Below are 14416 nucleotides of genomic sequence, written 5' to 3'. Positions count from 1 at the left end.
TTTCACTGTGCATTCTAATGGTCCTGTGCTTTCCTGGCTCACTGTACCATTAATGGTGCATGTTGTTAATTCATTCTTGTTGGACGAGCAGCCCAGACTCATTTGTGATATTTCTTTTGTATTCCGTTCTGAGGCTCGAAGTCTCTGTTTCATTTCCTCGGTTTACTCTGCAGCCCTGCTGTCCATCTCCTCCCACCCTCCTGGCATTTATTTTCTTCTCCCTCTGGGGAGTGATTCTCCCCGACATCGCTACACGCCCTGGCCAGATGTTGAAACTTAAATACGCCATTCATCAGCCCACAGACTCAAGTAGGAGTATAGACAGGGGCGATGACCCTGGAAAGACATTGTTAGTATACAAAGCTCACACACTCACCGCCTTTACTCATAAATTCTCTTCCCACCCTGCACATTTAAACCAAGACATTTCTGGTGTGAGTAACTGTCCAATTTCTGGTTCTGAAAAAGGCCTCTTGAGAGCTTAAACTTCAAAAACAAGATTCTAGTGTGTGATTAGAAATGAAGATTTGCAGCCAAAATCTTTTTCATTGAGGCCGATTTATTGTGTCCATTATTTTCTCTGCATTTAATTCCAGAGTAATGGTATCATTCAAGAGCCAGATAAGTTACTGAACTTTATTAAAAAAAATAAAAAATGTTTAAGTCCTTGGAGCCTTCTGTCATGAACTCTAGATCAAATAAAATCAACAATTTGAGTGCCACAGATTTGCCTGTTTTCAAGTCCTTTTTTTCCGTTTAGGAACAAATCTTGTAAAATTGTTGGAGAAGCTCACCACTGTGAGCTAAAGTGACGCTCGTTCCTTCATCTGGAACGGCAGTAACACTGTAACCACTGAAGCTAGTGGTCAGTGTTCAGTGCTGCTTCACTTTTTCCATAACTACTCTTTGCCTTTCGCTTGGGAACTCACAAGCGCATGACTAAAAGTCTCATCTCTTCAGATGTAAACTGTTGCTGTTTATTGGTGACAGAGTTAACATTGGCAGAGGAATGCATTTATTTCGCTCTCTGGACTATTGACGGTCATCTTTAAAGACTTGACAGATGGATGTTGAATAGAGATTGACTTAAGAGGGTTCTGTGCGTGCGTGCACGCTCACACACACTACTCAGACCGACTGTGCAGAAAATACCAATGCCTAAATCTGAGAAATCTCCCATGCACAGATTTAAAGTATTTTAAGGCCTCGTTTCAGGTTTTATTGCTGGAATTGCAAGCATGGCATTAACTTTCTAACAGACTTTATCCTATGTTTTTTTTTTTCTTCTGTTTGTTTGTTTTTAACTGATTGTTTATGTAACAGAATGGGAGTTTGCACACTAGATTTATAAAATTCAAGGGGAAATTTGATAGTTCTCTACTTTCCTTATTCTCCTTTTTAAAGTGAGGCTTGATCTATCTGTTTTTCTTTGTCTATGTCAGTTGCTAGTCACATAAAAGCTACTGGTCAATCTTGTTGTTGACAGATTATAGTCATGAAAGGTTGAGACACAGTTGACAAAGGTATCAGTAACCTCATTAGCTGTATAAGCCTTAATTAAACCACTACTTCAAAGCTGCATCATTAGAGCATCACCCTGAAGTCTTGAGTATTTGATGGGCTAAAAAACAAGGCTACAACAGTTTCAGTGCACAATTTAAAAAAATAAAAAATGAATATCTATAGCTACTTCTGAGTTTGATACAAACTGATTAGTGTCTCTCAGACCTGTAATAGAGCCACAGTAAAGTGGGGGTTTCTGCTCTGTTTTGCCATGGAGGGAAAACAAATCTGAGCACAAAGAAGTGTCATGAATTTTTCATGAATTAAGACGGAGTCTCTCCAGGACCCCGCTCTGAATTATGAACTAACGCAGCCCTTAAAGAGCGCAGAATAAGTGATACATTCATTAGGACTTGGGGGGGAATCTCATAATAATTTAGTGATAAATACAGATTCATTCAAGTGTTCTTACTGTCTCGTATGATCGAAATAAAGATACTAAGGAAAAAGCTGTCTTCACCACACTGTCTTATTTTTACTATTAGGTTGTGGCCTTGTTAAAACTGACCTTGATTAGAAGAGAAGGAAGCATTGCACATGCCCGTCTGCCCAGGCAAGCACAAAATATCGATTCATATGTCAGGCATCCAGTGTATCGTTGTCTATTTTTGCCTGCAAGTGAGCAACTGAAACGAAGACCTAGAAAATAAAATCCCATATTAGTTTTGGTTTTGTTTTCTTAAAGAGCGAGCACATTTTAATTAACAGCAATATAAAACCATAAACCTTGGCTATTTGAATCTCAGCAGAGATACTAATTTATCAGTGTAGCCCAGTTGGCTTTCTAGATTGCTGTACCAATGAGAATGGGTTTTATCAGCCTGATTAGGGTTAATTAATTTAAGTGTTATTCCATCTGCTATTGACTGTAGCAATGGTCTAAACTGATTACATTTAAAAATATATTTTACAACTTTTAACATGTAAACGGTTTGAGTCCAGTGTGACTCGAAGATAGTTGAACTTGTTTTGCAGTGTCAGGCCCAAAACAGGAGCATTTTTAGTGACACTCTTTATATATGTCGTCCACTTTTTTGTAATCTCATTTATCTCACATCATTTTAAATAAACGAAGAGTCGTTAATTAATTGAATATATTGTGGCATTTTGTTTTTGTCTGTTTTGCAGGACTCAACGCTTTGCCTTTTGATCCAGCAGCCAACAACGACCCTCTTCAGTTCAACGGTTCCAGCGGACAGCTGGTGACCGACTGTCCTCCCTTGGAAAACACTGCAGAAAACAGCAAGAAGAGGAAGAGAGCCAGCCTTCCTCCAGGTACTAACAGCAGCTACCTCACAAGTTTTGCACCACTGCTGCAGGATTGCTCTATGGTCTCAAATCCTCATTTTGCCCTCAGCCATGTCAAATTTCTAAATGCAAGAGTTTGTAACCTCAAATGGAGAATACCCCCCTTCACTTAGGAGTGCTTTGATACAACAGTTATATTTCTTACCTTTCTCCCCTCAGTCTTCCTCTACCAACATCAAATAAGTGCAATGTGAATTGTTGCATAATCCTATTATTTGGTGGCAGTATGGAAAAGAGTAGCTTAGTTCAGTCTTTGTTGTTTTCGATTACCTTGCCATGTCCTCGGGCTCTGGTTGTCAGGCCTGTTTGGAGGTCAGGCAGCTGCAGCAGAAAAAAAAAAAAATGCTCCGGTGAGATTGTGTGTACGCGCCTGACTGTCTGTTACCGTGCCAACACAGGCTGCCAATCACAGCTCCAACACAGCTTCAGTTTTCTCACACAAACACTGACCACAGGGAGGGACACACTGAGAAAAGTGCACACGCGTGCATGCGTTTATGTGAGGATGTGCTATAATTAAACAGTAATTTGAGTAAGTGTTGGTGTTTGCCTGGTAATGTGTCAAATTAAAAAAGGACTTTCTAATTAAAGAATTAAAGAAGTACTGACTAATTAATTGCTTTGTAAGTAATAGAACAAAAAGGCCCTTAAGACAGAGAGGTGTTGTTCTGTGAGCTCTGCTTTCGTGGCAATGCTAATTAATACTTCACATTAGCGCAGTCTTAATCGACTCTTCATCTTTTCCTCACATCTTCACATGAACGAGTCCATGACTTGATGGCAATTTAATTTTAATTCGCTGACCACGCTAAACTCTAATTGGGCAATGCATCTTAGATGATTGTAGAAGGGCGGGGTGGGGGTGGGGGGGTAGTGAAATTGACACCACATGTTGACATGTGGGGGAAATAAAAGAAGGTAGCGATCGGTAAAAAGCCTTAAATTAGAAAATGCACCAATTACCAAAACACAATGCTTTGTATTATTGCAGGAGTTTAAAAAATGTTCAAAACTTATAAGAGAAGTTGGCTTAATACAACTTTTCAATTAAGAAAAAAATGTCTCAACTGTGTTACAAACCTCCTAAAATGAATCTATACAGATAAGTTTATGAAGAGAACATGTTGTGCAAAAACAAACATGGAGCTTTTTCTTTTGTTAGATTCCAGTTTCTTCATGATCAATGAGCTCTCACTTGTTAGATTTCCCACAACAGCAGTGAGAACCAAGTATCCTACGGTCATAATGTCATTAGTTTAATGTGAAATCACTCTGTCAGTATGACCGTGCATTCACAGCAGAAACCGAGAATATTTAATGCGTTGTTCTGTCATATTTAAGTCACATTAGACGAGGCAGAAATGTTCAGTATATTCAAAAAGTGCTCAGAGCAACAGTGGTAACAGTGTATAGAGTTATAGTTCTACGGTTACAGTATTTTGGCTCTGTGTAACTTGGTAATTCTGCACAAAGTTATTTATATTATTATATTTATATTTGCCATTCTCTGAGAACTTGGTTTCTCCAGTATTACATAATACAAGGATGTGATCTTATGCAGCCTGGGAACTCAACAGCAAGTGGCCTCAAGGGGCAATGGACAGTTTTTCAGAGCTTCCAGTGTAACCAGAGGATATCCTGGTCGAGAATTTCTATTTCTGCCTGTCAAAAAAGCAAAAGGAGATTTATTTATTTTTCTCATCCAGCTGAAGGGCCCATGAGCTGATGTGGTGGTAAGGCATCCATCATCCCTCCATCCAACGCTCTACAGTTCACAAGAATCATAAGAATAAGCCTTATTCTCCCACATGGGAAATTTGTCTTGGGTAAACGGTGCTACACATAGCTGGATTTGCATAAATAAATCACCGCTTTTCCTACAGCATTCGTCCGATTTTTTTTATTTATTAATTTTTTTTCTTTGTGAAAGTCACCTGATGAATCTTCCTTCAAACTGTGCCCAGGGTTAAGATCGTATAAAATGGAAAAGTGGCTGTTATTTTACGTGTGGATGTCCATTTTCATAGGAATCAACTATTTTTAGAGTCTTGGTCAGATTTTCTGAAATGAGATTCTAATTTGTTTCGGATATAACACTTGCAAGCTTCCTTGACTCCTCTATGGACTTAAGTCCTCATTATTTTGTGCAGTACAGTCAAGCAGTGACAACAGAACTTGACACTTTCTTTCTGTACTTGACACATTACAATAATCTGTGAGTTGCAATGGATCATTAGCTACTTTGTCATTCTCTAACCAAAGGTTGCTCAAACATAGTCTATTTTTGGAGATTTGATCTCGTATATTACAGTAATACTCAGTAATAATTGTTAATCATCAAAAGAACAGGTCTTAGAAATCACGAGTGTGTGTAAATTTCAGATTGTAAATAATATAGAGGACTGATCGTATTGCTATATACCTTTTACCAGTTTTTGCCATATTAAGTTACCTGCTGAAGCATTATTGCAGCCCTGCACTAACGTTGTACAGGAGCAGCCCACATTGTGTTGAAATTCCCAGTAATTCTTTTTTATGATCTGTCATTTACTTGGTGATATAGAGGAGCACTGGTTACTTGTGTTTGACCTCATCCCATTGTCTAACCTGTATTGACACTTCTTCATTGACTTTAAGTGTAGGGGTCTTTGCATTGGAAGTGCCTTAGGTTGGTGTCTCTCACTGAAAAGGACCCATTCAGTGTCAGACTGTCTTTAACTAGTTTCTTCTTCTTCTCTTGACTTTTAACGCGATTCTGTTGGACTACATTGAGTCCAAACTGACAAATCACAAATCTAGCTGCCCCATGTGCTATTCCCAGAATTAAATTGGCTACAAATTAGCTTTGACTTGGCCTGCTATGACCTGAGTCTGTCAGTTATTTCTGCCTCCTTGGTTGGAGCCCTTGCAGGACTAGCAGGTAAATGGTGGCCTAGAGCAGATGGAGCTGTGAATTTATCGGCTTCTAGGGTTGGATTCTGTCTGGCTTTTGATTGTCTTCACCTGGTCAGGTCCTTGAGCCCTCTGAAGCACTGTGACTCATTAACAGCTGTATTGACTGAGTCTTGTTCAGAAACTCAAATAGAAAGAGTTTTCTCATTACATGTACAATTCATGGTACTCTAGTGGCATTATAACGCAGCCGCCTCAAATGTTACACAGCAGAATTGTCTTTAACTAGCTGATTTAAAATTTAGGGAATTAACAAATGAACTAACTGACATGAGAAATTGAAGTCATCACAGATTTGATGGCTTGCTTTGGAAAGATTTCATTTTTTCTGATGACATTTCTTTAAATCGTTAAATTGCCACTCTAAGCAGACAGACACGTAGGGGATGGAGCACTCCTCTCTTGTAAACAGTCAAAAAGTAACATTTGAAATTGAATTGATGTTCTGTGGACTCGGCCTTAAAATAGACACAGTTTGTCAGAGTCACTTCTGTCTCTGACTCGATGTGACTAACTCCATGTTTTCATTTACTTCAGTATGAAAAAGTTCCAGAGAAATTAAGCTCAGTGAACATCATATCACTTGGGAGGTCATTACCAGTTGGTTATTACTAAAAAGAGATTATTGTTGAGCTTCTCTGTGCCCAGTAAAATTTTGTTATACTTTATTTAGTTTTTAAATGAAACACTAACGCACTTTTTCCCCAGCGACCATTCCCTCTATAGTTCGACTACGCACTCAGCCACCATGTTTGCTCTTTATTTTCTTAGTCTTCTCTGTTTATGTGCACCCACTCTGTGCGTGTGCCTGTCTTTTAACCATCCATAATAAGTGGTGCCTTAGGGTTAGCAGGCGCGCTGCACGGATCTTCCCTATACTGTTTGTTATCAGTTTTGCAACACAGCCAGAGATGCCCACTTCCCCTCAAGTCCTGCTGTGTTTAAGCTGCAGGTGGTGAAGAGAATGAGATTTTTAAAATGATGCTGCTCCTGTAGTGGAGCAGTTTTACCCTTTATAATGAATATAAATATCAGTGTAGTAGCAACTGCACATGCTGCATTGAATTATGTCGTGCCTGTTGCTCATGTTAATGTAATAGTAATGATAATCATAATTTGTGGAGCAGTTTCCAAAACAGTTTTGTGTGATTTAAAGAGAGCCGAAGTTAAAGGCATTCTAATATTTTGTGATGTCAAACTAAAACTGAGTTACCAAAAAACCGAACAGCTGAAGGGGAAGATGGAAATCAATTTTATTTTTTAAGGTATTTCTGTTTAAGACTGACTGTCATTTTTCAGGCCTTAAAATGAGGGTTTCCTCTGCTGTGGGGAGGCCCTGTCAACTCTGGTAATGAGGTGTGATTTCAATCGCAGCGCTGTGCCTCCAGCACTCTTTAACTAACATTCTTGATCTCATGCAGTCTACAGTGTGTTAGTGAGAGTTAACGCAATACTAAGAAACACTCCTACTTAAAGGACTTTGAATTAAATGTGTTTTCATGGAACCCAAATATGTCTGACATGAGGACAAACTCGTAAAGAAAGGACTATTTGGATTGGCGAGTTTAGTTAGCATAGTTTGACATCTGTATGTCCGCTGCAAGCAGTGTGTCTGCTCATTGCAGTAACAAATAACTTTGTGTGGAAAACGCTCTTTGAAGGAGAACACTTACCCTTTGGCTGATTGGGTTTCAAGCACCCTTGTAACAAGGTTGTTTGACTGGGAAAAATATTGAAGTGATCAGAGGGGAGGTATATTTTCAAACCTAAGGCCATGTGTGTGATTTTTATCCGAAGCATTTCCAATGCCTAGATTAAAGAAATGCCCCCATGAGTGTTTTTCTTTTTATTGGGTTTTTTTTTCATTGCATGAAAATCAATTAATTAAATTTCAACACGAATGCCATTTCACTAGCATTGTTTTAGCCAATAAAAGAACTGTGCTCTAACCGATCCAATCACGTATGCATTAACCTTTAGTGAGAAAGGAATTGAATAGAATCGATTGATTCTGCAGGAAAAAGGTTAATGTCATTTAGCCAAGGAAAATAAAAATACATGCTGCGCAGGTAGGTAGTGGTAACAATTGTCAGACAGCTTCTGCATCATAGTCTGAAATATAGCAGCAAAATTATATGGACAGTATATATTATTATATCCTAGTGGGATGTTATTAATGTTAAAAATGTTATTAAAATATATGTAGGTCTGACTTCTTTCTGTTAAACATGTATCCTACCTTTCTTTTATAGAGAGAACTTTATTACATATATTAAATATTCGACATGTGCAGATTTATCTATACAATCTTGCATCCTAACAACCATCAAATGGCTCAGCAAGTTTTCATATATACTATTTATACAACTACTGTTTGGAGAGGTTTCTCAGTTTCTGTGCCTCGCTGTAATCACGACCAGATTTTAGTCTTCAGTCTCCTTGACCCTTAAGCTGAAATCGTACCTTTTGATGTATGCATATCCACACGGATCTATCTGATGTAAAATGCATCACCTGCCCGTGTCCACAAAGGTTTGGACGCCCATATATGTATGAATCTATGTCCCACTGTTAATACATGCAGACAGGAAGCTCAATATAAGTAGGAGTGCTTTGTAGCTTCCTGAGCCACCAAAGTGTTAGCTACAATAAAGATATGTTAAAACACAGATTTATTTTTTCCTGTGGAAGCAGGTGCATCTCTCTCATGTTGCTGAAGCTTGTCTAGTCAGTAAAAAAGAAACAAAAAAAATGAAAGTGTCCGAGCTATAACGGTAAACCTAGCTCATCTCGTCATCTGTCAAGGCGCTGCGCTGGCCAAAAAAACGCCCGGACTCGACTGCTTAACATAATGTGACGGATGTATTTGTGCTACGTAGTTTTGCAACCACAGTGATTTAACTTTTGAAATCCTGACGAAGAACAAACCAGTGCACAGCACTTTATTTTTGCCTCTGATAAACAGCTGAGCGCTATAAAGGAGAGTAGTGTTGACTAACCCGATGTCGTAACGTTTTTTTTCATACCATTTAGCCAGTACAAAGTCTGAGCATGTAGTTCACACCCTGTCTTCTACTGTGGCCTGCTCGTGATAAATGGTTTCCACTCTGACTGTGTGGAGACTGTCTGGAGCTCCAAAACACCAGAAATAAACTTCCGTTCAGTAAGCTGAATGTTGAAAAGTGCTTTGTAATAGTTTTGAGAATTACAGGCAGTAGTATGCCTTTTTGTGGCCCTTTTTGGTTGTCACATGGGAGGGTAATGGATTTGAGTATAAAAGATGTAATGTGATGTCACTGACCCACCAGTGGTAGGCAAAGGGTCTATTGGAAAGTAAATTCTGTAATGGGCTACTCAAGCTGTCGTGGATGACAGTCCATTGAGATATATGACTATGTCATTGTCCTGTAGAGGTGTATGTGTGCGGGTAAGCTGACTTGCATGGCGCGTGCTGAGGTGGGGGGAGATCTACAGCGGGATGTCAGTCTTTGTGATGCCAAGGCCACACAGAAGATTTAGAGTGATGCTGATGGACTGGAGACACTAATGACAGATTGATGTTAAAAAGAACTCATTAAGAGATTAGCAGGATGCATGCAGCCATGCAGGGGAATTAAAGTGTAATGACTTTCTGAGTCCTGAAGTGATTGTTCTAGATTGAGCAGCTGCAAGTTTCTGAAGACAGATACTCTACGCACAATATCTACAGAGTATATGTGTTTTAACTCCAGGAGAGAATAGTGATTGAAATGCATGTTCAGCTCCTTATTCTTCTGGGACTCTTCTATTTCACTTGCAAAATAACAGTTTAGTTATCTCTACTCCTGCTGAGGGAAAGACGGAGAGTGCCATTGTGTCACTGTGAACAGTGTGTTCTTGCACAGTTATGTCAAGCAGCTTTTAGTATTTAGGAAACTGTTAATTACAGCAGTTCCAACAAAAAGACCACGTATACAAAGCGTCTGATCCAGGTACACGTGCAGTTTCTAGATCTATTCCACTGATGATCGTCGAGCAAGAAAATTAAATTGATGTTTGTCCTCCTTTTTCCTTTTCCCATTTGTCATCCTTATATTTTTTTAATCATGCTGTCTTGCTCCCTGCCACTTTTCTTTCAGCTGCAGTGGTCAGGGATTTAGTGCCATTTCACCCCATCTTGCAAAGCCTGCAAACATGAGACCTAAATAATTCAGTGCCAGCAGGCGCTCAGCTCTGACGTGTCTCTAGACTTGCACTAAAGTTAATGGTAAAGCCTTAAGCAAGGTTCAAGCTCTGAAAGTATAAAAACAGAAATATTCATTTGGCTGTCATTTTTGTTCATGGTCAAAGCAAAAAAACAAAACAAAACCCAAAAACCTGCATTGCTTTGCAAATGGTCCTCTCGGTGTTATAATTCATGCAGTGTAACAAGAAAGGTGAACAATTAGTTGCTTCTTCATGCCTCAGCCTCGGGGAAATGACCAAATAAGTTTTATTTTGGGGCATTTTCCCATCCTTATAATTAGTCTTTTCTAAATTGATTTCTAATCAGCACATGCCCTGCAGGCTTAAATTTTAGAGTTTAGCAGTGAGCTACCTACAGCCCATAAAATGCTCAGTGTTCATTTTGGTATAAACTTTGATAAACAGTTAATTGATACAGAGAGAATATTTGATTTGGGAGTAATATTGCATAAAAACAATATAATGCTTTATCCAACATGCTAAATGCATTGGTTCTCCTAAAGCTGGAATAGACGGCATTTATTGGCAACACTTGACAATAAACCCAAAACATTTTCGTCATTATTTTGAGAAAGAACTACGCTTCTTCTTCTCCAGTTGGCTCTATTTTTAGGATTTAAAAAAATCTAGGCCATGACAGAAAACGTTGGCCAGTAACAGGTATTTTCAGATCTCGGCAGAGAAGTACTATAAATTAGCATAATAAGCTGCAGCAAGATACATGCTTTTATAGACCGTAAGCTACAACAGTAAGTTGGTTAATGGATTCTCCAATTAACAGGCAAGTTATTTTCCCCCAAACTCAATACACTAAAAAAATATATGCTTATCTTGAATTTCATGCCAGCAACATGTTTCTAAAACAGGGGCAGGGGCATCAAGACGCTGGAAAACCAATTATTTTGCAACAGGTCAGCAGTGTGATTGGGATGTTCTTTTATTTTTTATACTCATAGCGACAGAGTCTGTCACAAGTAAGGATGGGCTTTCGTAGGCAGCACAGAAGGAATTCATGGGCACACAGCTGCACAGTTTAAGAAGTGTTTTTTAACATGTGACTGCAAACAGTGTGAAGACCTCATCATCTACAGTAAATAAAAGAGGGCGTTGTGATGGTGCGCTGCCACCTTACTGCAAGAACATTCTTGTTTTGAATCTACCACATGGCTGCAGCCTTTCTGAGTGGAGTTGCTGGAAATGTGAGTTTTTCTGCATACTCTGGCTTCCTCCCAGAGTCCAGCGATATACACATGAGGTTAATTGGTGATTCTTAATTGGCCAGCAATTAGTCTGAGAGCAAATAATTGACACTGTCTTTGTTAGCCCTGTGATAGACTGTCGACCTGTCCAGGGTGTACCCTGCCTCTCTCCTTATAACAGCTGACATAGGCTACATCCCCCGGTGACCCTGAATTGGATAAGCAATTAAAAATATGGACTACACATTAAAACATTATGAAATTTGGGGAATTTTGAAAAAAAAAAAAAACAACTTATGTGTGCAAGGGCTGACTACCAGTAATGAATAGCCATAATCTTCATCCATTAAAAACTTCTTTGTTGGAAATCGTTGCGTGGGCTCAGATGCTCTCCTGAAAATGATTCGGTGAACACAGTTCACATCCACAAATTAGAACTTCATCTTGTAAAGAAAAGACTCCCATGAAACAAAATCCAGAAACACTGCTCATTTTTCTGAGTATGAAACCATTTTAGAAGTGAAGCTGAAAACTGTCCTCGAGTGTTTTCAGCACACAGTTCAAAAGCCTGCATCCATGACATTCATAGGGGTGCATTAGTGCACATGACATGTGTAAACTGAACATCTGTCAGGGTTCTGTTAACGTTATATATACATATAAAGGTTTTGGATGAAAATATGCTGCCATACAGATGATGTCTTTTTCAACTTAAGTATTGCTTATTTTAGCAAGATGATGGCAAATTATATATTTTTAATTATTTACACTATGACGGCCATAAAATAAAATGGTCTTGGTGCTAAACTGCCATGCATGTATCCCGTACCGATCCATTCTCTTAACCCTTTTCCAACCCAGGTCACTGGAGAACTTTCATGGACACTGGAACAAGAAGCATACACCTTGGCACCTTAGAACATGTGGAATAATAATACAGAAAGCCTGTGCGTTCCCTTTGATTTAGAACATTTAGTATGTTTTACCATTTAGCATAATACAGACTTTAAATTACAAAGCTGCTTGCGTCAGTGTCCCGACCGTTTTGAAAAGAGGGTTGTACATCTCCAGAAGAGGGCTGTAATCTACCCAGCACTTCCTCTGTATCTCAGCCCTCCAACCCCCATCCTCAATTTAGTTGAAATAGAAGATGCCATTTCCTCCTGTTGAGTGCATGTTTCTCTAACAGAGAGGGCTGGCCTGAGATTCAAAGGCTCAGATGGTTCAATTACAAATGTAAAGGCAATTGAGAGGTTTTATCTAGAGTGTTTTTCATGAAGCCACCAGCGATTGTCAGATCTCTACATGTCTGAGATTGCTTAAAACACCAAAGAATAACGGCTCTCTCAGAAAGGTCGGATTACTAGATGAATTATTTATGCTGTCTATGTGGATGAGGTTTGTTTCTATTACAGCTGAACCAAAATTGCTTTACACAATCCTTTGGTGTTGTTTTTAAACTCTTTTAAATGGTACCAGAAGACTGTTGAACACACAGACCACAGTGTTCCTTCACCATATAATCGGAGATGAACATGATACAGGAAGTGGTATGTTTGGCTCATACATTCAGAGCTTGAGTTTCTTGGGAACCTAAGCAAAACAAGAAGGGGCGCAAACATGGAAAATACAGTTTGGACACGTCATAGTTTTCCTTGTTGTCTCGTTGCCTCCGTGTGAATGAAACTCCCTGTTTTAACCGGTATTGTGCTCACAGCAGCATGTTCATCACAGACGCCCCACAGCTCCACTTCTCTTCTATTAATGCCCCGCCTCGCCTCGCCTCGCGCCCATTCCTCCTCTCCTTCGTCTTTTTCCCCTCTAAGCCTGAAGCCAGTTTAACTCAGCCACACCAGCTGCCTCTTACTGCCTGACATTATTGCCTCTTCTTCGTCATCCTGCCACCATTTTTCGAGAGAGTGGTTCAGAAGTAATACTAAAAAAAGAAAGATGAGTAATTAATCAATTATAAATTAGCCTAATTTATTTGACTAAATGTGAGCTGTCATCTGACTCTCAGATTCATAACAGCATGTAGGTTGTGTATGCTTCTCTAATTTGAGATTCAGGTAACGTGACGAATTTATCTTATGCATTTGCTCGGCTAGAAAGGGACCTCTTTGCACCTGAATCTTAGCAAATATCAGAGCATTTTAAAAATATAATTTAGACTGCGAAGGACTGACAGTTTGGTTGACGAGAGGCCGACAAACCGATGGTCACCAAGCCAATGAAACTAGATCAATCACCCATTCACACAACAGCTGGATCAGCTGTTTTCATAAGTTGCTTGTGACTGGCAGAAACAAATTGGCATTTTATATTCATTACAGATGTAAACACAAGCTTTACAGCTGAAGTGTGGCCTTTTCAGGCTAGCGCTAATAAAACATCTTCGTCCAAAACAAAAATTCCCAGCGGTGAATCATTTGCTCAGTTACTGTTCCACAGAGCACAGATGCTTATTGTTGAGTAACAATCAAATTATCTTGGATTATCGGATTTATTTGATTCATAGCTTGTGGTATAGCAGGAAAAAACAGATCAGCTAGATCGCAGAATATAATAAGAAACATGAGGTTTACGGCATATTTATGATTCTTTTGTTGTTTTTGTGTTTATCTAAACGTTGGTTCAAAATCTAAAGACAATCAGTTCACCGCTAATTTATTTTGTATTCAGTCGTTTTCTTCAGTACTCATGAACATGAGTTGTGTACTCCGTCATCCTTGCAGCTTCATCACAAGGCCTGTTCAGCGATACGCATAAAGTGCCACCCATCTGTTATTATTGCATGATTGTACCAGTGTGCGCACAACCTAGGAATAGTTATTGATGTCAGAGCTTTTCAGTAGCGAAGTAGTCTATCTGAAAGACATTTCAGGTGCAGACAACATAGTAAAACATCAGAGAGAAGATATCCAAAGCAGGATTACTTTTTGACAGACAGTCCAGGGTCTTTCTCTTTTTTTGTTACGTTTGAGCAAAGTCTGAAAAACAAAAATGTCACGGGAGAGCTGCACTGTGGCTGATCACGTGCTCGGACTCCTTTGAAGAAACACGTACAGCATGTAAGTAAGCAAAGAAAAAAAGCCTTTATACTACCCTTCTTCTCAAGGGATATGCAGTGTGCTTCAAAAAAAAGTAAAGAAAACAAGTGTCTACATGAG

The 14416-nt window shown here is 39.1% G+C and overlaps 1 protein-coding gene across 12 annotated transcripts in view; it reads left to right on the top strand.

Annotated features, from left to right (window-relative positions):
• The window catches only part of enox2 (ecto-NOX disulfide-thiol exchanger 2), a 179420-nt gene that overhangs the window by 80977 nt on the left and 84027 nt on the right, over positions 1–14416 (top strand). For all 12 annotated transcript variants that reach the window (XR_005693870.1, XR_005693871.1, XR_005693869.1 and 9 more), the window contains one exon: positions 2692–2838. Coding sequence is in view for 5 of the 12 variants with exons in the window: in XM_040016337.1 (XP_039872271.1) it covers positions 2692–2838 (147 nt within the window). In the remaining 7 variants the exon portion in view is untranslated. The remainder of the gene's footprint in view (positions 1–2691; positions 2839–14416) is intronic.

The sequence above is a fragment of the Simochromis diagramma genome, unplaced genomic scaffold (genome assembly GCF_900408965.1).
Source record: "Simochromis diagramma unplaced genomic scaffold, fSimDia1.1 OVJJ01000685.1, whole genome shotgun sequence".
Lineage (NCBI taxonomy): Eukaryota > Metazoa > Chordata > Actinopteri > Cichliformes > Cichlidae > Simochromis > Simochromis diagramma.
Note: the sequence above shows the minus strand (reverse complement) of the source record. Positions and strands in the feature narration are given on the sequence as shown.